The sequence below is a fragment of the Mytilus edulis genome, chromosome 14 (genome assembly GCF_963676685.1).
Source record: "Mytilus edulis chromosome 14, xbMytEdul2.2, whole genome shotgun sequence".
Classification (NCBI taxonomy): domain Eukaryota; kingdom Metazoa; phylum Mollusca; class Bivalvia; order Mytilida; family Mytilidae; genus Mytilus; species Mytilus edulis.
The window spans coordinates 57,902,837-57,928,809 of NC_092357.1; the positions used below are offsets into that span (position 1 = coordinate 57,902,837).

Sequence of the window (25,973 nt, forward strand, 5' to 3'; positions counted from 1 at the left end):
TATGTACTACATAAATTTCAAAGTAGTATAAAGCTTATTTGTATGAAAATTCCTTAAGCTGGGGTCACACATTCACGATTTTTACTGCCGTCCTTGATATGACCATTCCCGATTAAAATTTATTAAAAGTCTGATCAAGCTCCTATCAATCTTGGATGGAAATTCAAACTTTAATTAAAATTTGTAAAATATTTTTTTAATCACGACAACAATCAGATATTGTTCAGAAAGCGTCGATATTCAACCGTTTCCAAGCGAATTTATCCCGATAATCCCGTTTTAAATCCGCTTCTAATCCGAATTGTATTATTCGCCAGGTAAAATTCGACCGAGTCTGTCACGACTGCGTCCCGATTCTACCGAATGTAATCCGACAGAGATCAGATAGTGACAAGACAGTGAACCGACGCTGACGGAAGTTATCCGTTCGAAAACTGACGGCATACTCGGGTTGATCACGTACTGTCGGAACGTAATCCTATCACGGTCCGCTCTATCGCATTGCAAACGGCTTTGTTTGGTCTCAGTCGTCTTGTATTCTGTAATTGTCGGGACTCTGACGTGGGTATCATTGACAAATTTAGAATTAATAACGGGGCTGTTTCGAAACGGTTTCGGCAAAACCGGTTCGCAATCGACAAGATCTGGAAGCAATCTGGACTCAATCGGCAGACAAAAAACAATGAAAAAATTCTCAAGATCATTCCGTTCCACAGGACACCGTCCCGAATACACAGAACATTGTTAGGAATTCGATCCGATACAGCAGAATCTGTCACGACATAGGCACGATTGTAATCAAACTAGACAAGATCGCTGACTTTCCCCGAATGTTACAGGACGCACCTAACTGTCGGGGTGCTTTGCCGAATTATTCGGACCCTTCCCGATCAGGAATCTGTTACGAACTAAAACGACTGCGTTCAGACAATAATAGGACATTCCAGATAATTGAGGATACTAATCCGACTTTTTCACTTTTCGTGTCGTATCGCTGTCTGATCTCAAACGGGAGCAAAAATCGGCAATGTGTGAACCCGGCATTCAGGATAATTTTCAATAATAGTTTGAATTTAATCTTAGAATAGATAAACAGTTGATTTTTTATAATGTTATGATATATATACATGTAAATGAAAATTAAGAAAGTACAAAAGTCCTTTGAACAATTAACCATTGCATGGTTATGAATTGAAATTCTGTTTTTGAAGCATGTAATGACAGTAATCGAAAAGTAATGTAATTACTTTAGAGAAAGTAATGCAATCGATTACATCCAAAAATCTGAGTAATCAAGTATTGATCGACTGCGTAAAAATCTTTCATGTAATCGATTACAGTTGTCAGTAATCATGCCCATCACTGATTGCAATACTGAATACCTATTTGTCATGCTATTTTATTGTAAATGTAACATAAATACTTGACTCACCCAACCATCGTCAGTCCTTCATATAACGTTGCATTGTGCTCAAATGAATTGGACAGTATTAAAAAAAAACACAAAAATGTATCTAACAGGATCAACCTAACCTTGATTCACATTAGTAAATAAAATGTATATAATGTATCTACAAGAAAAAAATCAACTAACCTTGATCTCATAACTCCTTGATGCATTTATTTTGTTTTCAGAACATCATGGAAAGTTTGAATAAGGTAAGTTGGTCTTTTTAAAAGTACGATTGGCATGTAATTTGATGTTGTCTATTCTGTACGAACAGATATGTTGTATGTTGGTACGAAAATAAAAAAGACAAATAAGTATAATAATTTGATTTTAATCTGTGAAATACTATTGTTGAAATACTACTAAGGTAATGTATTTATTTCAGTTGTCTGTACGTATTTTTTTAAAAAGGAAAAAACTTGATTACAGACAGCAATTTCACTCTGTCTTGGTAGTCATTGTACTTGATCTACACCGTCGGTTACGGTGGTGTTTACAATGTATTAGTTTATGATTTGATCTTGATCTGAGCCTCACTGATGAGTCGTATGTAGACAAATCGAGCGTCTGGCGTGTTAAATGATAATCCTGGTACCTGTATTAACTATTTACACCACTGAGTCGATGCCACTGTTGCTGCACGTTTCGTCCCCGATGGTATCACCAGCCCAGTAGTCAGCACTTTTGGTGTTGACATTAATATCATTTATATGATAATTTTTATAAATTTCCTGTTTAAAAAACTTTGAATTATTTGAAAAATGAAGGATTTTTTTATCCCATGAATAAATTACCTTAGCCGTATTTGGCACAACTGTTTGGAATTTTAGGTCCTCAATGCTCTTCACCTTTGTACTTGTTTGGCTTTATAACTATTTTGATCTGAGCGTCACTGAGCAGTATTATTTAGACGAAATGCGCGCCTTGCCTGTGAAATTATTATCATGGTACGTTTGATAACTATTTTGATGAAACATTAGTTGTAGGTCAATGATGGTTGAAATGCAGATGTTTTAACATTAACGCATCTCATGTCAATAGAAAGCTTTTTGCTTTTGTTACCCCCTCCCCCCTCCCCCCTAAGGCATAGTCTATTGACTTTGAAACGTTTGCTTAGTTTACAATGATTATATTGTGATGGGTCAGTTAAATGGGAGTACATGTAGTAGGTCAATGATACTGAACTATTTACTTAAATTACCAATTTTTAACTTCAGATTTTATAATGTTTCAACAGGTAACCTACTCATTGGTCAAACGTTCTGGTACCTGGTCACGCATATCAAATAAAAAAGTAGAAAGAAACATATAATTTTTGCGTTTGTATTGGAAATTTTACTGTTTTTTTAAGACCTTCTCGTGAATAGAAAACATTAGACAGTTTATTCTTCACCTAACTTTAACAAGCGTAAGACAATTTCAACAATATTAAGCTTTATTTAACTTCTTCAAATTGCTCTTACTTAAATAAGTACTAGAATTATCTACCACAGAAGAGGCAACCTGTCACAAATTAAATCTCCATAGTCACATGTTGGTAATATGAAAATAGTGATTGGCTCAAGCTAAGATGAACCAATAATTGTAAGTCAATGATATAATAGTATACAGTTATACTAGTGGAAGATAATTTGATTGAGGCTATGAACCAAAACACTTAGAATAGGTGTGCCTTCATTGGCAGAATTTAAATAACTGATTAAAGAAATACATTTGGTATGCAAGCATACAGGGAACTGACAACTATTTTTTCAATAGAGATTTACTAGACCCCCCTGGTTTTTTTTAAACTTGAGAACTTTTACATAGTTTACAAGTTCATGTTTGAATTCAAGTTTAAGTTTGTTGAAAGCGAAAGACATGATTTGTAAATGATATTTGTATTATATTTGGCACATCTCATTTCAATGGAATTTGTTTAGCCCTGAACCTTCAGTCACTGTTCATTGCCTTAACATATGTGCATTATTTACATGTTTAAGTATTGCTATTCTAATTTCAACATTTGCATAATCAAAATAATTAAAGCAAGACATAATTCTGTGTTAAGAGTTTTTTAGTCTGTCATTTAATTTTTATACTTATCCTCTGCAGTAACAATATCAGTGTTGTAATTAGTCAAATAGCTTGCAGTTAATTAGGATTTGTTCAGACTATGTAAAGTAATTCAGGAGTCATTATCATTAAGTAGTACAAGCCCTGTACGCAAAGTTTATTCATAAATTTATAATATATATATATGCACATTTGCGAGTTAAATTGTTATGCAGTGCTTATTCATTCGTCTTCACAGTAAAAAAACTTATGCATGAAGATACTTGATGAATATTTTTTGTCCTGTCAATAAGCTAAAACTCAGTTGTAACACCTGAATGTTTTATGTCAAGCTAGAGACACAAGAATACCTCAATAAAACTATAAAATGCTTAACACTAGTATTTTTGAGGGTCTTTTATAGCTTGTTCTTCGGGGTTACCCACGGCTCCGTGTTGAAGACCGTGCTATGACCTATAATGGTTTACTTTTATAAATTGTGACTTGGATGGAGAGTTGCCTCAGTGGAACACATACCAAGTTGTCTTATATATATTAACAATAGTTCATACAGTTTTTAGCACATATGGATTTGTTTCAACACTTCTAGTCCTATATGAGCCAGATCATGTTAGATATATAGTGATAGATAATATTATTGTTTCAAGATTTCTAAATTGCCCATTTACTTGAAACATATTTATTTATAGTGGATTGGGAAACAAGTAATTGCAATTTATGTTAATTCCTTTCAACTTTGTGGGTGCGAGTCCTGCCTTGTAGCGGCATTAGCCTACTCTTTTTCGAAATCTACAAGGGTGTCTTTTACGTACAAGAGATATGACTGTATCATACACGTTTCAGCTAATTTTCGTCCCCTTCCGACGGAATATCGTCGTTTCTCAAGAACATACTCACAAATGTTGTCAAAGAAGAGCCGAAAAATCAGTGCCTGAAATTTTCTCCCCGGAGAACGGATCGAACTAGGAATTTTTGTGTTAGTAACTGATGCACTCACCAATTTACCACGGCTTACCTTAATTGACCATTTGCAGCAGAAATTGTGAACTTTTATAAATAAAAAGGTATACAGTAAGACGTGAACTTGAGATAGAGGGGCAATTAGATACTTGATTTAATCTTTCATGCTGCACTTATTCTATATGAGCAGTCAAAATGCGTTGACCGTATATTTCTATGTCATATACAGTCACTGACATGATATCACGTTTCCTCATGAATATTTAAATAGAAATTTTCGAAATTATAATTAATTATTCAAACGACCTATTCCACCTGTTCTTGTTTTCAGTGTATACAACGACTCAAACTTAATTCTTTTGCAATTTTTATAAAAAAACATATTTCACTTGTTAATATTTTTGGTCTGAAAAACTATAAATCATTATGTTTTATGCTAATTGTTGATATTTAAGTTCATTCTTAAACAAATTCGTTCACCATCGATTGCGAATTTCAAGAGGTAATGTACATTTCATTGTGTTGTATATTTCTTCGCCAGTAATGATATGAGGCCTTTTTATAAAAGGGGGAAGTTTCCCAATATTAAATCAAATGATAACATGTACACATTAAACAACAATTTAACGAAACTATACATTTACATTATTCTGTTATCAATTTGTTATCAGAATAGTTTCGTACTGGTTATAGACATTCCATGTCAGAAAACATGCATATCAGGCTAGGTGGCAATAATTAAAGTCTTGTTTTCAAATTCATTCTTTGAAAATTGAAACAGGGGTTGGGGTATACAATGTACTGTAAAGGAAAAATTAGAGTATATACAGACTTATATTTTAATCTTTAAAAAATAGTAGTATATTCCATTCTAGGATATCATTTTAAACAAAACTTCATAGTAAAAGAGGTACAGTTATATTATCAAGACGGTAATGACAAGGTTCTGATATACTTACAGCAACTATGTAATGCTGCTTCCAAAGGAAGATTAAAGGACTTGAAAAGATGCATACAAAAAGGGGCAGATTTGGAATACAGAGATAGTGTGAGTAAAATAACATTAATTGTATCTTGGAAGATAGTATCATACACTTTAAATTGGGGCTCACTAAAAATGTTGATAGTTTCTGACAAAAAAATTCAAGTTATTTGATTGTTATATAAATTGTTTAAAAGATATTCGAGATCTTGCTTAATGATTTACGTTTTGAATTTCTTGAAAGATATTATTGTATATATGAAATGTGAATTCAGCTTAACCCTGTGAAAGTGGCACTTATTTACAAGTACGTATTATAACACTAGCAACCAGATTTAAGTCAGAATAGGTCATTTTGGTCTGATCAAGTCTTAATCGATTTGATTTACCGCTAGGGAAAACCGTTAAGACTTTTCCGCTGTTCAGATATGTTGTCTTCAGTCCGTTCAGTCATGTCAAGATCATCAAGATGGATGGCTATAACGTTAAATCAAGTATGTTATGACTGTTTTGGACGATTTCAGACCAATTATGAAGAGTAACGTTCAAAAATTTCACATCGTGTTAAGATCCATTTAATGTGGCAGAATGCTATTATGATTTTAACTTCATCAGCAACGATCAACACAAAATCCAAATATTTTATATGTCAGATAATTTTATATCGTTCATTTTGTTATTCTCTTAAAAGGCCGCATCAGGGAACCATGTCTCCGTGTGCAGTAATCTTCTGAAACTGCTCTTAGACTGCGAAGGGGGATTGTTAAAACTATAAAAAACATACCATTGAAAATAATAGGATGTCTATGGAGTTTTATAGAATAGAGAATGATTGGCAATAAATATGAATAATAGCATCGAGTATACATCTTATTACATCTGTTGGTAAATACGTTAATCCTTTCTTTCATTTGAATAACAAACTTATTTCATATAAAATATTTATTTATTTGTTTACGCATGTTGCACTATACTAAGTATTTCTTCTTCCTCCAACAGTAATAAATGTATGCGTTAATATTTTCTGTCTATAAAGATTGAGTTCGATGACACGTGCCAATATTCAAAAGGTAATAAAATCAATGATCCTTGAAATATCAAAGAAACGTGGCAATTACAATGGTTATTTCACGATAACATCATACGTACACCTGTCATGGTATTATACATGTAGCTCCGTGTGTGTAGTTTAAGTTTCTTAATCATTGTATGATAGCTTCTTTCTAAAGACTATTGAAATTGTTAAAGCTACACGCACATATCACAAAACAGCAAACAGATATACGATATTGACATAGCATTTGTTTCTATCAAAAATGTATGCTAATATATATGTAACTCTGGATCTTAACCTTAAATGTATTGAATATCTAAAATTTTAGAATTTTTTTGAATATTTGCCAAAAAAAAACATTTTCCAAAAAAAAAAACCCAATCCATATATTAACGTTTTGTCCTTTAATTGTTTTTAATGACTTTCTAACCTATATCTTCTAATTGTAATGTCAATCCTTACAGTGCAAGTATATGTAATGCAAACATACAAAATTTGGCTATGTGTATCTTGTTAAAAAAATATAGATAATAATTTTTAATTATTTCACTAAGATGAAATTATGCAAGGAAACGTGTCTTTGTTTTCTATAACAATTATATACCTTTTTGTTACTCAAAGTTGTCGATAAATTGCATTTCAATATCATATTATCAAATTGCTGAAAATCTCCTACATGTACTAAACAGCAAATTCGTTAGTATTGAAAGCACCTGTCCTAAATTATTCAATTTGTTGTTCTGCGTTATCTTGGTGTGAAAAAGACGCACGATGTATATAATACATAATTGTGTATGTTATATAACTTCCCAGATAGGTTGTTACTTTCGTTACCCTTACACCCTCACTAATAAACCGAGGTTTCTGTTTGAATTCAATTTTTATGAATATTTTAGTTTGCTTTATATTGTTTATCCTAAGTTTCAAAATCTGCGTCAACTAATCCTGCATATGAAAGTGAGCCATATTCACTCTACTATAGCAAGGAACTAGCGAACTTTTTGCGTGGTATAGTTATAATATAACTGTGCATTATACTTTTAGTTTGAGCTGCAAGGCGAGACAAAATTAATTTGCTCTCTGGATGTCTTTTGGTTTTGTTTTTGTTGTTTGTTCATGTTGTTTGTTTGTTGTATTTTTGACGTATATAAAACCAACAAGTCCTAATATTCAAGACGTAATTGTCAGAACTCAAACTATATATATGAAAAGAATGAAGGACGAAAATGCGGGTTTATATGTAGTAAAACAAAATCAGAGATATGTATTTTAATTAGATTGTTGTTACAGCTGCTTCTGATCAGTATTTTTTTCATTAAAAACAAATTTGAGACTATTTGCACTCTTTTTTCAAATATCGATAATTTAAAAATCTAATATTGAAAAAAATAAGCTTGTTGTAATTTCTACGATTTACCACAATTATGTCATTCCACATTCTACATGGATTCAGAAAACAAATTTAGGAAATCTATGTCCACACAGTTTGATGTGCACCAATCTTAATTAACATAATTTAGCATAAATAATTACAAGTACAAAAAAGAATAACAGTGATGCTCTGTACCGCCCAGACAAAACTGCATACTTATTATGTGTACAAAATAAGGATAAAGGGAGGGGATCCAATATTATGTCCCTATTAACAATAGGAGGTTCAAACCTAAAATGCCTCCCCAAAACCGCCACTGTGTGAATCAATGACATGACATTTTACAAATATGAAAATCGATCCTTGTTCTGAAAGGACAGTTTTCGATTTTGTATAATAGAAATATGAAAAAAGATGAGGTACAGATGGGTGCAGTCCTAACCTGTACAGCAAGTTAACTTGATAACCAGTCATTTGGACTGGTCAAAGTTAACCTGTGACCGGATTTAGGACTGCTCTGACCAGTCCTAGGACCAAAATCTTGTTAACTTGAAAAGCGGACTTGGTCCTAGGACTGTTTTTATGTCTGCCAAAAAGTTAACTTCGAAACAGGTCTGCTATTGATATAAGTTAACTTCGAACCAGTCCTGCCGTAAAGTTAACATAAGTTAACTTCGAAACCAGTCCTGCCATAAAGTTAACATAAGTTAACTTCGAGACCAGTCCTGCCACAAAGTTAACATAAGTTAACTTTTGCTTTGACAAATCCGATCGAAACCAGACCTATTCCCAAGTTAACTTTAGACTGGTCTGCTCAACACTAAGTTAACTTGTAACCAGGACCGCTCTACATCGATTTTTAAAAAAATATTTTTTAATATCTTTGTTTCGTAGTATAAACATCGAAAATAAAGTGAAACTAATAATTCCGTTATATAAACAGGATTTAATACAACTATTTGAAAATAAAGTACGCATAAAACGTTGCTTGTAACACAAATTTATCTGTGATCTTCCAATCTATAAATTAAAAAACGATCTTGGTTACAATGATAACGGGCACTGAATATATATTCCAATACCTATCAAATTCAACCATATTTGCACTTTATTTATATTTATATCTATGAAAGGACGTATTTTAGAGGAAAGCATCATTTTAACACATGACTACATATTTTTGTTTGCATAAATTTAGGGTGCCAGCATGTCCTCCTTTTATTCAAAATATTGATGCGTAAAAAAATTTAGTTACGTTGTGATACCTCATACTGACTTGTACAACAAAATTATTTGACCGCGTTGACCAAAACTGTGCACTTTTATTTATAAATCTATATACCTGCATAGTAAATCAACCATATTTTTTCAAATTTTTGTTCGCATAAATTTAGGGTACCAGCATGTCCTCTTTTTATTCAAAATTTTGATACGTAACAAAATTTCAGTAGTTTTGATACCTTATACTGACTTGTACAACAAAATTATTTGACTGCATCAACTAAAACTGACCATATGTGCACTTTAATTTGTAAATCTTTATACCAGCATAGTAAATCAGCCATATTTGTTTTGTCAGGATTCAATGTATATTACAATGGACAGCAATATTGCTATACAATAACAACAATTTTTTGTTTGCATAAATTTAAGGTGCCAGCATATGTCCTCCTTTTATTCAAAATATTGATACGTAACAAAATTTCAGTAGTTTTGACACCTCTTGCTGACTTGTGCAATAAAATTTTTTGACCGTGTTGACCAAAACTGACCATGTGTGCACTTTCTTTTATAAATCTATATACCCGCATAGTAAATCAGCCATATTTTTTTCAAATTTTTGTTTGCATAAATTTAGGGTGCCAGCATGTCCTCCTTTTATTCAAAATTTTGATACGTAACAAAATTTCAGTAGTTTTGATACCTCATATTGACTTGTACAACAAAATTATTTGACTGCATCAACTAAAACTGACCATATGTGCACTTCAATTTGTAAATCTATATACCAGCATAGTCAATCAGCCATATTTGTTATGTCAGGATTCAATGTATATTACAATGGACAGCAATATTGCTATACAATAACAACAATTTTTTGTTTGCATAAATTTAGGGTGCCTTCATGTCCTCCTTTTATTCAAAATTTTGATACGTAACAAAATTTCAGTAGTTTTGATACCTCATGCTGACTTGTACCACAAAATTATTTGACTGCATTTACTAAAACTGACAATTTGTGCACTTTAATTTCTAAATCTATATACCAGCATAGTTATTCAGCCAGATTTTTTATGTCAGGATTCAATGTATAATACAATGGACAGCAATATTGTAATACAATAACAACAAATTTTTGTTCGCATAAATTAAGGGTGACAGCATGTCATCCTTTTATTCAAAATATTAATACGTAACAAAATTACAGTAGTTTTTATACCTCATGCTGACTTGTCCAACAAAATTATTAGACCGCATCAACTTAAACTGACCATATGTGCACTTTGATTTGTAAATCTATATACCCGCATAGTAAATCAGCCATATTTTTTTATGTCAGGATTCAATATATAATACAATGGACAGCAATATTGCAATACAATAACAACAAATTTTTGTTCGCATAAATTTAGGGTGCCAGCATGTCCTCCTTTAATTCAAAATATTGATACGTAACAAAATTTCAGTAGTTTTGATACCTAATGCTGACCATGTTGACATGTACAACAAAATTATTTGACCGCATCAACTAAAACTGACCATATGTAAACTTTAATTTGTAAAGTTATATACCTGTATAGTAAATCATCCATATTTTTTGTGTTAGGATTCAATGTACAATACAATGGACAGCAATATTGCAATACAATAACAACAAATTTGTGTTCACATACATTTAGGGTGCTAAAATGTCCTCCTTTTATTCAAAATATTGACACATATCAAAATTACAGTGTTTTGATACCTCATGCTGACTTGTACAACAAAATATTTTGAGCGCTTCCACCAAAACTGACCATATGTGCAATTAAATTTGTAAATCTATATACCATATATACCCGCATAGTAATTCAGCCATATTTTTTATGTCAGGATTCAATGTATAATACAATGGATTGCAATATTGCAATACAATAACAACAAATTTTTGTTACGCATAAATTTAGGGTGCCAGCATATCCTCCTTATATTCAAAATATTGATACGTAACAAAATTTCAATAGTTTTGATACCTCATGCTGACTTGTACAATGAAATAATTTGACCGCATTGACCAAGACCAAAACTGACCATATGTGCTCTCTAATTTGTAAATCTATATACCAGCATAGTAATTCAGCCATATCTTTTATGTCAGGATTCAATGTAATATTGGATTGCAATATTGCAATACAATAACAACAAATTTTTGTTTCGCATAAATTTAGATTGCCAGCATGTCCTCCTTATATTCAAAATATTGATACGTAACAAAATTTCAATAGTTTTAATACCTCATGCTAACTTGTACAATAAAATAATTTGACCGCATTGACCAAGACCAAAACTGACCATATGTGCACTCTAATTTGTAAATCTATATACCAGCATAGTAAATCAGCCATATTTTTTTATGTCAGGATTCAATGTATAATACAATGGACAGCAATATTTCAATACAATAACAACAAATTTTTGTTCGCATAAATTTAGGGTGCCAGCATGTCCTCCTTTAATTCAAAATATTGATACGTAACAAAATGTCAGTAGTTTTGATACCTAATGCTGACCATGTTGACATGTACAACAAAATTATTTGACCGCATCAACTAAAACTGACCATATGTAAACTTTAATTTGTAAAGTTATATACCTGTATAGTAAATCAGCCATATTTTTTGTGTTAGGATTCAATGTACAATACAATGGACAGCAATATTGCAATACAATAACAACAAATTTGTGTTCACATACATTTAGGGTGTTAGAATGTCCTCCTTTTATTCAAAATATTATTACGTATCAAAATTACAGTGTTTTGATACCTCATGCTGACTTGTACAACAAAATATTTTGAGTGCATCCACCAAAACTGACCATATGTGCACTTAAATTTGTAAATCTATATACCATATATATACCCACATAGTAATTCAGCCATATTTTTTATGTCAGGATTCAATGTATAATACAATGGATTTCAATATTGCAATACATGAATACAATACATGTAACAACAAATTTTTATTACGCATAAATTTAAGGTGCCAGCATGTCCTCCTTATATTCAAAATATTGATACGTAACAAAATTTCAATAGTTTTAATACCTCATGCTAACTTGTACAATAAAATAATTTGACCGCATTGACCAAGACCAAAACTGACCATATGTGCACTCTAATTTGTAAATCTATATACCAGCATAGTAAATCAACCATATTTTTTTATGTCAGGATTCAATGTATAATACAATGGACAGTAATATTGCAATATAATAACAACAAATTTTTGTTCGCATAAATTTAGGGTGCCAGCATGTCCTCCTTTAATTCAAAATATTGATACGTAACAAAATGTCAGTAGTTTTGATACCTAATGCTGACCATGTTGACATGTACAACAAAATTATTTGACCGCATCAACTAAAACTGACCATATGTAAACTTTAATTTGTAAAGTTATATACCTGTATAGTAAATCAGCCATATTTTTTGTGTTAGGATTCAATGTACAATACAATGGACAGCAATATTGCAATACAATAACAACAAATTTGTGTTCACATACATTTAGGGTGTTAGAATGTCCTCCTTTTATTCAAAATATTATTACGTATCAAAATTACAGTGTTTTGATACCTCATGCTGACTTGTACAACAAAATATTTTGAGTGCATCCACCAAAACTGACCATATGTGCACTTAAATTTGTAAATCTATATACCATATATATACCCACATAGTAATTCAGCCATATTTTTTATGTCAGGATTCAATGTATAATACAATGGATTTCAATATTGCAATACATGAATACAATACATGTAACAACAAATTTTTATTACGCATAAATTTAAGGTGCCAGCATGTCCTCCTTATATTCAAAATATTGATACGTAACAAAATTTCAATAGTTTTAATACCTCATGCTAACTTGTACAATAAAATAATTTGACCGCATTGACCAAGACCAAAACTGACCATATGTGCACTCTAATTTGTAAATCTATATACCAGCATAGTAAATCAACCATATTTTTTTATGTCAGGATTCAATGTATAATACAATGGACAGTAATATTGCAATATAATAACAACAAATTTTTGTTCGCATTAATTTTGGATGTCAGCATGTCCTCCTTTTATTCAAAATATTGATACGTAACAAAATTTCAGTAGATTTGATACCTCATCATGCTCATGCTGACTTTATACAACAAAATTATTTGACTGCATCGACCAAAAACTGACCTGCATATGTGCACTTTAATTTAAAAATCTATATATATCCGCATAGTAAATCAGCCATATTTTGCTGTCTGGATTCAATGTATAAAATAAATGACCCCTGTTTGGATTGCCCCTAATTATGTCTTCTCCTGGCACTCCTGTGAACATGTTAGTAGGACGGCAAATGTAAGCAATAAGGAAAAAAATAATGCAATTTTTTCCACGCATACATTGAGAATGTCAGCGTTTCATCTCTGTATTCATAATATTGAACAGTCACTAGGGTGTGTAAAACGAAACTATTAGGCCGCATCATCCAAGTACATGTACAATGTACCAACACTGACATGTCTGAATTCATTTGTGCTTTTTAATAAAAAATGTATTTGAGGTTCTCTTCTGGTAATAGTATACTGTTAATCTATTATGTCGGTTGATTGATTTTATTTGTGGTTAAACGTCAAGTGACAACTATTTCATTCATGTGCACAAATCTCTCGACAAATCTGACGAATTTGACGAGATTGTTGGTAGTTTTACCACATCGTACATATCCGGACACTGTACAATTTTCGTTAGAATATTCTGAGGAAAAAGAATAGTAAATCCAATCCAAACAAGTAGAATAACAATGAAATATCCATGCATGTATAAATGCGTAAAGTAAAAATTATGAAGGGACAGGTAAAAAACGGGGAACGTAACGTCGACACAGATGATGATATCCCATGATATACGAATGTTGTTCCGATGCGTTGGACAACCCTAATTTCTAATTAAAAAAATATGATAGCACTTTGTAATTGACTAATGTTTATAAGAATATATAAAATAAAAAAAAAAAGAAAGAATTGTGTTGTTATGAATAATGTCTAGTAGAGTATAGCGAGTAAGGAAATTTGCTATCAGAGGCCTTCTTGGCCGAAGAACAATGCGCATGTTGTTTATACATATTTTAATAAAGCTGAAGTCTGATATGGAAGGTCGCAAAAACGATAACATTTCATAAGCAGACATGTCCCCAGGTCTGGTCAATAGCAGACTTGTCCACAGGTCTGGTCAGAAGCAGACCTGTCAACAGGTCTGGTCAGAAGCAGACCTGTCCACAGGTCTGGTCAGGAGCAGACCTGTCCACAGGTCTGGTCTGGGGCAGACCTGTCCTCAGGACTGGTCAAAAGCAGACTTGTCCACAGGTTTGGTATGGAACAGACCCGTCGATAGGTCTGCAGCAGTCATAAAAAAGCGGACCGTAGGTCTGGTCCACCGTAGACGAAGTTAACTTGCTGGTCTGCTTAAAAATTCTCAAGTTAACTTAAAAAGCAGTCAACAAGTTAACTCTAAGTTAACTTTTGTCAAGGTTAGGACCGCACCCATCTGTACATGTACAAGTGCCAAATACATACACATGGATAACACCATTATGAGTTGGCAACTGTCAGAGTCCTTTAGAAAATAAAAAAAAATCCAATATCTCCATCGGCAAGAAACAAAAAGAGTACTTTGCAAAGACGAAAAATGTAACTACAACTGCTTGCTTCAAAACATTCAAAACAAAGGGAACAGTTTGAAAAAGTCCAAAATACTGAAATATGTCTAAATCAATATTTATAGATTATTTTATAATTGTCAAAAAACAATTAAAAATGGCTTGCGCAGGTGAATGATATAGGCTTCATGGTCGGGTTATTGTCTCTTTGTCACATTCCCCATTTCCATTCTGAATTTCATTTCTGGACAAGAATGAGTTTATATGGGAATTTTTTTTTGTTAAATAAAATTTACATACTAACGCTGTCTCTATTAGTAATCTATTCGGAGTTTTAAGAATAGTTGGGGGGATTTAAGAATTTAGAACTTTGAACACAAACATTTCTATTGAAATTGGTAGATGGCTTAATCATTAGAAAGATAATTTTAAAAGAAATCGAAAATTCATAGAACTTTGTATTTTTGCAAAAGCAATATATGTTTATTATTTTCTAAAGAAATCCTTTTCTGTTTGATTACAGATTTATCTTGTGTATATTTATTACCATCACTTATATCATGCAGGGATACGCCTAATTATTAACGGCACAGGACGTTTGCGCTTTGGAATTTGTATAGATGTATAGATACATGTATAATACACACACATTGCGATTTTATTTAGATAAACCTGTAAATTAAATATACATTTGTACAACACATAAATTTGTAAATTTCGTATATCAGCTCATATATTAAGCATACATGTAGCAACAGGCAGATATTATCATGTTGATAGAAATAATAGACTATGTACAAGTTGTAATACTACCTCTTTTGCAGATAAATACCATACAAAACTTTGAATTTTTTTAAATTACCTAAGCCGTATTTGGCACAAGTTTTTGGAATTTTGGATCCTTAATGTTCTTTAACTTTGTACTTGTTTGGCTTTATAAATATTTTGATTTGAGCTTCACTGATGAGTCTTATGTAGACGAAACTTTCGTCTGGCGTACTAAATTATAATCCTGGTACCTTTGATAACTAATCATATGTGAATGTAAACAATATAGTCAAATCCGAGAAAAGTATATTAAACAGTATTATTGGAGAAATGGGAATACTTCATCTCTTTTTCGCAGAAAAGTAATAATACTGAAATATCTGTTTGATTTTAAAATGTTCTTGTGAAGTAATTTTAATTCGTAGTGTTCCAATTTTCGTGGGTTTTGTCGATCACAGCAAACCACGAATTTATTAATTCACCGAAGAATAATCACGAGAAAGATGTGTATTTTAGTGGAATGTTTGTTCCCAGTTTTGTTGTGCAATTCTATAGTGTAGACTTTCAATAAAAATAGTAACCTAAAACGTTATTTAAAAAACAACATTTTTTTTTAATAAATATATAATGAAATCTCTAGAATATTCAAATAAAATGGTTCACTGCAATTTGTTATTTTTACTGTATCATTGATGGTTAAAAAAATCAAGACTGTGTTAGGGACATTGTCCATAAGTTATGTTGTTTATGACAGGAACATTAAAGTTCACATCTTTGACTCCTGAAGAATGATTAACAAACTTTAATTAAGGTTAGCTGAAGTAGGACACACATTGATTTTTTTTTCGAATACATTGTTTATATATTGTTATTGAAGCATTTTTGTTTACTTATTTCTGGACATAAATGAAATTCTTACAGAATTTTAACGAATGCACCAGTGATAATAAGGGTATATTAGTTCACACATCATTGATACTAAACCTATATAAACTAACGCACCACTGATTGAGAGACCCTATGAAATTACACACAACTTATGGGGAAGCTGTATGAATAAACAAACAACTGATGGCGAAGCTCTATTTATTAACTCCTGAGTGTTCTATTGACCTAAACTCGGTGTTGTATTAGTGTTATTCACACGTAAATTAAACACAATTACGTTCCCATTGATAAAACTCAATAGTCAATGTAGAAAAAGAGGGACGAAAGATACCAAAGGGACAGTCAAACTCATAAATCTAAAACAAACTGACAACACCATGGCTAAAAAGGAAAAAGACACACAGAAAAACAATAGTACACATGACACTAGAACTTGTGCGGTTCAAAACAAGACTCTCATGTAATTAGAACATGCATTTTACCATGCATATTTAAAGAAAAAACGTTTTTTTTTAATAAAATTAGTATTTATAACAATTATTTAATATAAAATGTAGTTTTTTACAGAATTATTTGTCTAAACTTGATATATTAATTGGTTTGTTACATAAAAAAGGACAAACTATTTAACTACATGCGTTGAGGGGGTTATGGTTTTATGTTCGACACAGACTATTTTTTTTTTCGCAAAAAGCAATAAACAATTTTATTTGGTTTGCCAAAGCTATCAATCAAATAGTTTTGTTAAAAATTTAACACTCAAAGGTATGGGAAAAATCTGGATTGGCAGAAATATTTTCCCCCCTCATTAAACAGAATATTTTTTTATCAATTTTAGAATCAGAATATGGTTTCATGGAGAAATTTTTTTTTTTTTTAGTAGAATTGTCATTCCCTTAACCCCTAATCCAGACTCAAGGCATCATCATTGCCAAACACATCACTCATTTGATAATGTCTCCCCGAATTGACTGCACGTACACAGAAATATTTACCACTGTTCTTGACTCAATCAACGATTCATTCATAAATGCATTACTTAAACACCTTAAACATCTCAATCCTTCTTCTTCGTTTGTAGCCTACGTGATTTATTGTGCAATAAGTGGTGGATTCAGATGGGGTCGGGTTCAAGGTGTTGGAACCCCCTTTTTTTCGAACGATCAATGTTTGGAACCCCATGCATTTTGAAAATGCCTCCATCCGCCTTATGTGATCGAGACTTCTTTAATACCCGTAAAGTAGTTGCAAATCATCAAAATGACACTCTTAATCCAATCAACACTAAAGGACATCCTATTTTCACATACCACTGACGACAACAACCAAAATGCCGGCACAATTTATGTTAACACCCTTAATATATAACACCAGTGATTCTGACGCTCTTAAATCAATCGCCACTGAATATGTCACCATAAACACTTAACCACTGATGATTCAATCAAATACTACACACCACTGATGTTGTTACCTTAACTTTACACAATGTCACCCTATATTTTTTACACATCTAATAACATGAATAATGACATCCAATATTTTATCATACTATTTATGGAAGAAACCCTTAATACTCACACCACTGATAATGAAACACTTCTAAAATCACAAGCCATTGAAAATGAAGCAAAAAGAAATCACACAACACCAATTTTGACACTTAATATTTGCACAACTGATGATGACACATTCAATTCTTCCACCAGTAATGGTGCTATCCCAAATTCACACATTACTGATAATGAAACGTTAAATTCAAAAACAACTCACGATGTTGCCTTACAATGCATAACCCCTTGATGAACATCCTGTTTTTTGACGCACTGATTATAACACTGATGGTGATACCTTAAATCAAAACTCAAATAAGAATGAATATAGTCAAGTAATGTTTTTTTGTATCAATCAGGTCAATGTTCAATATCAGATTGTCTCATGTAAAGAAGCAAATATGATATAGATATGAGAAACAAAGGACTGTGTGATTGAATAATTCATTTGCGTTAAGAGGCGCATAACAAATTGATAAAAGAGGGACGAAAATACAAGATTGACAATCAAACTCATAAATTGAAAATAAACTGGTAACGCTATGGCTAAAACTGAAAAAGACAAACCGACACAACATAGAAAACTAAAGAATAAGCAACACGAACCCCACGAAAAACTAGGGGTGATCTCAGGTGCTCCGGAAGGGTAAGCAAATTTTGCTTCGGATGTGGCATCCGTCGTGTTACTTATTTTATAATTATATGATATCAAATCCGGTAAATAGTCTCATTCGGTAGGTCACATTCATAAAAGGGAATAGAATTGTAGTTACGACGTAAGTAACATATCCGTTATCATTTGTAAAACGGTTATTCCATAAAGGTCAACCATAAAATTGTACAAAGCTTGTACAAAAATCTGTACAATTTATAATTTTACAACATTAAAATTTTAACACAACGATTATATCATTTATATTAATATACAAAGTTGTCCAATTTATATCACAAGTTTGTATGTCTGTGCTGCCAACAGTGGACACCTTTATATAGTTCGTTATCCCCTTAATCCACCACATCACTGATAGCGACACCCCTAAAAAATTCACACACCACTGGTTAAACTGTTCCAAATAACACTCAAATGATGGTTACAACCTCAATTAAAACATCACTGATGGCGACCTTTAATAATCAGAAACCTTAGATAATCAGGATTCAATAATTCACATAACAATCGTATCATTATGATTAAGGGTGACACCATAAAATCGCGAAGCAACTATGACGACGTCCTCAATTCATGCAATTATGATGATGACAACCTTAAATCATAATGATGACTCCCTAAATACAAATAAATGTGATGATTACATGTTAAATTCACAAACCACTGGTGGTCACATCATGATAATGACACGGTAAATGTGCAAACCATTTATGGACACATCATTGATGATGTCATGGTTAACCACTGATTGATGCTGATACGGTAAAATTGTAAACCATTGATAGGCACAACATGAATGATGATAGGGTAATTCAAAAACCGCTTGAGGGCAAAACATTGACTATGACGTAATAAATTCGCAAACCACTGATGATCACGCAATTGATCGGTCACATCATTCATGAGGGCATGGCAAATTGGCAAACGGCGTACTTAATTATAATCATTGTACCTTTGATAACTATTTAGATTGATCGGTCACATCATACATGATGACATGGTGCTTCTGCAAACCACTGGTGGTCACATCATTGATAGTGGTACGGTAAATTTGCACATCACTGATGGTCACATGGTGAATTAAAAACCGCTGATTGTGTCACCTTACTGCGTACACCATTGATGAATATATTTTCAATTAAATCATCATCCATGAGACCAGCCTATATTTGCAAATCACAAAGATGACGCCCTAAATTCATGCACTAGTGATGACACCATTTTGAATATTAACACCACTAATGATGACTAATTGAATGAAACCTCAGATGATACATTAAATATACACTATACTGATGTTGGAGTCATTGATTAATTCAACTGGAGAGTCTAGGAATCCGATCATCATGTTTTAGTGTTCTGTTAAATTGTTCCTTTTAAAATTGTTACACGATGATGACTGCTGTACCCATATTTTGACTGTTTTATTTAATATGTCTCTTTAGTTCACGCATCATTGTTAATATAACGGAATGTGATGAGACTTGACGTGATAGGGTTAGCGCTATAAAACCAGGTTTAATCCACCGAGTTTTGTTATTTGATTTTGCCATGTGCTTATGGACTTTCCAATTAGATTTTCCTCTAAGTTCAGTATTTTTGTGATTTTACCTTTTAAGTGGACAACACATACTCGTTCGAATGAAAACAGATAGTGTTAGCATTTCAATCTTCAAATCGAATCAGGTAATACACATGATATTAATAAAGATTTAGCATGTTCAATTGCGTTTTTTAACAAAAACAAAAATAATTGTAAACCTCCAATTTTACCACCAACTGCTTAGAATAGGTTTGGTCAGATGATATCGTAGTTTCAAATCTTATTTTCAACATCGTTTCGTGTTAACAAATAATTGACATAATTATGTAAAGTAGTATTTTATTTCATTTGTCTTGTCCTTCTTCATTCAGTTATATAGATCTTTTATACTTTTTATAAACAAATATATTGTTTTTTAGATGACAGTTCGGATAATAGTTATAACATCTAAAAACAATATATGCTGTTTATATATTGTTTATTAGAATATAAATTCATGTAGCTCTGGTAATTTTGTTTCAAATTTGAATACTGATTTATGCAATATACATTTTATTTACATATATATTTATAACACAATACTGTCCAGTTTATTACACAAGTTTTGATGACTGTATTATGTTAATATTATAGAAAGGAATGACACCATTGTTGAATGCAGCACAGAAAGGACACCTGGAGATCCTCCGTCATCTTATAAGAGTCGGCTGTGATAAAGAAGGCAGATCAACCAAGGTGATTATAAATACAGTCTACTCAGTCTGATTCTACTTATCTATATATTGAATCAACATAAATGCATTTAATTATGTTAATTAGACAAGTTTAATAGACAACACATACTGTTAACACTTAAATAAATATTCTTTACATTTCAATCGTCAAACTGAATGAGATGATAGACAAACTGACAGTTTAATATAGTTTTCTAACAACATATCATTTTGCAAACCTTTGATGTAACCTTGAGTTGATTAGAACAAGTTTGAACAGATGATATTAATTATAAAGATATAATGTTCAACATCTTTAAATGTTTACAAATAAGTGATAGTTGTATAAAAAGTGGTGTTTTAATTCACTTGTCTTGTTGTTTTTTTTTTTGTTTTTTTTTTATTAGATAGAACGTTATGATCATAGTGCCGAAAATCACAACAAAACATTGTTTTATATGTTAAATATAAATGCAAGTGTGACTGGTCATTTTATATAGTTTTTAAATATTTGGTAAACATCTGATTTTACCTAAATTTGTCAAGAACACGTTAGTTAAGATAATAAGAAGGATACAGATCTAATGTAAAACATCTTTTATGGATTACAAGTAAAAAAGTGAGATTCCATTTCACTTGTCTTAGCTTGTCTTATTGCTTCGTTGATTTTTATATTTACATTATTGGGTTGATCATGATTACATTTATTTGTTTATGTAGAATATATAATCATCAGGACCCTAAAATCCTCAATTTTCACCTTCTTATGGCGACATCCTAAGATCACGTATCATTGATAATGACGCCCTAAATTTACACGCTAGTGTGATGGTTTCATCATAAACTCACACCACTGATGGTGAACTCATTATTTTACACACTACTGGTGACGAAACTCTTCAAATTTAAAAATTACTGATGGTGACAAGCTTTAAATTTACATACCACTAATAATGAAACCCTTTAAATTCACATTCCACTAATGATGAAACTCTTTAAATTCACATATCACTAATGATGAAACCCTTCAACTTCACTAATTATAATACCCGTTAAGTTCACACACTTATGATGATGAAACTATAAATTCACAAACCACTTAAAATCACACCCTAAATTTACAAACCACTGATGGTGAAACCCTTTAAATATACACATCACTGTTTGTGGAATCCTTTAAATTCATCTACTTGCAATGGTGACACCTGAAATTCATACGCGAATGATGGTGTTACCCTTAATATTTACACACCACTGATAGTGAAAGTCTTTAAATTCATACACCACTGATGGTAAAACCCTTAAAGTTTACATATTACAAATAGTGACACGCTTTAAATTCACACACCACTGATGCTGAAACCCTTTAAATAACCATACCACTGTTAGTGAAACCCTTTTGATTTACATATTACTGATGGTGACACGCTTTTAATTCACATACCTTTCATGATGAAGACCTTCAACTTCTCACACCATTAATTATAATATCCGTTGAAATGCACATAATTAATGATTATGAAACCATAAATTCACATTACACTGATAATGACACCATTAATTCACACACCAATTATGTGACACCCAGAATTTACAAACCACTAATGGACACACCATAAATTCACCCATAACTAATTGTGAAACCATAAATGTACACACCACTGATGGTAAAACCATTTATTTACACTCACCACTGCTGGTGAAACCCTTATTTCTCGCACCACTGATAGTAAACCCTATAAATCCACACATCACTTAAGATGAAACCCTTTTAATTCAAACTCAAATGATGATAACATCCTTAACTAAGACACCAATGAAGATGCAAATCTGATATAACACACCACTAGATAGTGACACCTAATATTCAAACACCTTAGATAATCAAGACCAATAGATTCCCACATCCTTGAGAGTAACTAGAGCCTATTAAATAACTGCTAATAGTTAGGAACCATTACATATGATAATCGATGATAACACCTTAAATTCACACCTCATTGATTTTGACACCTTAAAATCGAGAATTAATCAATATGATGACCTGATTTCATACACTACCGATGTTGACAACTTTAAATCATACATCAGTGATGATGACGCTCTAAATGCACATACCAGTCATGATGAAAAAAAGACACCACTGCTGGTCACAACATGGTAATATGCAAACCACTGATGGTCACACCATTGATGATGACATGGTACATTCGCAAACTAATGATGGTCACACCATTAGTGGTGACATTTTTATGTGAAAACCCCAGATGCATTGTACCACCTTAAATTCAGTTATCATGGGCATCAAAATGTGTCACCCTATTATCACATACAGCTAACGACAACAACCAAAATCTAGGCACCACTGATGTGAGCACCCAAAATATATAACAACACTAACGATGACACTCTAAAATCGAATACCACAAAATAAAGGCAACACTAGTATACCGCTGTTCAAACTCATAAATCCATTGACAAAAAACAAAATCGGGGTAACAAACTAAAACTGAGGGAAACGCATTAAATATAAGAGGAGAACAACGACACAACACTACAATGTAACACACAGAAACGGACCAAGCATCAGACAAAATCCCACGAAAATAACAAATATAACATCAAACCAAATACATGAATTTGGGATAGACAAGTACCGTGACACGTCTTTTAGCAATGTGAATTTACACTAAAAAATAAGAGAAAACAAACGACGCAACGTTAAAATGTAACACACACAGAAACGAACTATAATATAACAATGGCCATATTCAAATTGCGACACCATAAATTCAATTAACCACTGATGTCTACATCCAAGGTTTGCACACCACGTATGTTGACATCATAAAATCAAGCAATGTTAATACCTGAAATTCATACAAGACTGATGATAAGACACCCTCGATTTAACACATCTGATGATGACATTCATATGAATATCACACATACGTAATGCTCACTCACTGTATACACAACTGATAGTAAAACATTTTTAAAATACAAATATTGAAAATGAAGCCCAAGAAATGCACACTCTAATTTTTACTTTTTAAATTTACACAACAACTGATAATGACACATTCAATTGATCTACTAAAAATTGTGATATGCCTTATTTACCTTCACATTAAAATAACACCTTCAATTCATTAGCTAAATGTGGTAATAACTCTGCTACAAACACAACTTATGATAACACTCTCAATTTAAAAACGACAGATGATGACGTCTTCAATTCATCAACCATAATGGGGATATTTCGAATTCACACACCAAAATATAGTGATATCCCTTATTCCCATACCAAAGATGATGGCTCGTTCAATTCATTCATTAGTAATGGTGATATAACTAATTCAAATACAACTAATGATGACTCTCTCGATTCAGCCAACAATAATGGGGATATCCGTTATTCTCACATAACTTATGATGACTCATTCAGTTCATCACATCTAACAATATTAGTGATATCTCTAACTTTTCCTTCAATTCATCCAGTTTTAATTGTGTTATCCCATATAGACTCATCACTGATGATGATGATGATGATGATGATGATGATGATGATGATGATGATGATGATGATGATGATGATGATGCCTTCAATTCAGCCACCAAAAATGTTTATATCCCTTATTTAAACAGCTTCTATGGTGACGCCTTCAATTCTTTTAACCATAACGGTGGTATTCATAAATTACCACTGATTAAGACAACCTTAATGTATATGTTTAACATTACTTTGTCCTCTTTATGACATAAGTTTAAATCTTTCTCGTGTTGATTTTACATAATGAAACTTTAAATTCAAAAACCGTTGATGTTAACATATCTATCAATAATAGTGACATCTTTTATTTACACATCTCTAATGATGAAAACCAATCAATTCACTAATAGATGTGATATCCCTATATTAACACACCAATGATGACGAAGCCCTCAATTCAAACGCCCCATTCATTATGTTTATATTCATAACACAACATTTGCCACTTTATTACACAAGTTTTGATGTCTGTTCATATTAATTTTAATATTATATGGAAACACACCACTATAGATCCTCTGTATTCTCTCCCAACTTGGCTGTAACACAACAATTACAAACAAGATGATCACATTCTGATCACCATCAACCCAGAAAGGTTTAAAAAGACAGAAAACTCTTAATATTAAAACATTTAAAGAATTCAATGATGACAAATAACTTGTAGTTTTTAAATCATCATGAAAAGAAGTTGTGCTTATATCTGTATTAAGATATGATTAATCTAGTGTTGCCAAATCAAACAGTTCTCAGAAAATGATGTGATGATTCAATTTGAGAAGGTAGAGGGTGCGAGAAACACCCTCTACCACAAAATACGTTAATTCAATTTACATGATTTGCATTTCACTATTTTGAGTTGGTATTTCGTTTAATTTATATTGACAAAATATTAGACTATTGAGGGGCATATTGACATGTAGGTCTTTGCGATATTAGTTCAAAATTGAAATAATGAATTGAAATGATATAAAATGGGATTTTATTTCACTTGTCTTCTCCGTCTTCAATCAGATCATTTATACTTTTCGTAAAGGGATTTTTATTTATACTTTTCGTAAAGCAATATATGATTTTTAAAAAGACAGTTTGAATCATAGTTCTGACATATCACATCTAAACATGTTATTTTTTCTTAATATGTAGAAAATAAATGCAACTGCGATGGGTCATTTTATTCATTGTTCCCACTAATTCATGTGATTACATATTAGTTACATTCATAGCACAAAATGGTCTAGTCTGTGACACAAGTTTTGATTTTTGTTATATGTTAATATTACAGACGGAATCCACACCATTAATGCATGCTGCTGCAAAAGGACACCTAGAGGCTGTCCGTTATCTGATCACTGTAGGCTGTGAAAAGGAATCGAGAAACAAGGTGATTATAGATACTAATCCCTTCAATCGGATTATACTTCTGTACAAAATCTTGTTGTTAATATTATCAGACAGGTTTAATGCATCAAATTCTTGTAAAACAAAATGA

The 25,973-nt window shown here is 31.9% G+C and overlaps 1 protein-coding gene across 1 annotated transcript; it reads left to right on the forward strand.

Moving 5' to 3' along the window:
* Positions 1-1,636: 1,636 nt before the first annotated feature.
* LOC139504328 (putative ankyrin-containing lipoprotein Lxx09580) lies at positions 1,637-25,973 on the forward strand. The gene is made up of 4 exons (XM_071294398.1): positions 1,637-1,659; positions 5,427-5,513; positions 20,846-20,947; positions 25,767-25,973. The coding sequence occupies exons 1-4, from the start codon at positions 1,642-1,644 to the stop codon at positions 25,971-25,973; spliced, it is 414 nt and encodes a 137-aa protein (XP_071150499.1). The 5' UTR covers positions 1,637-1,641.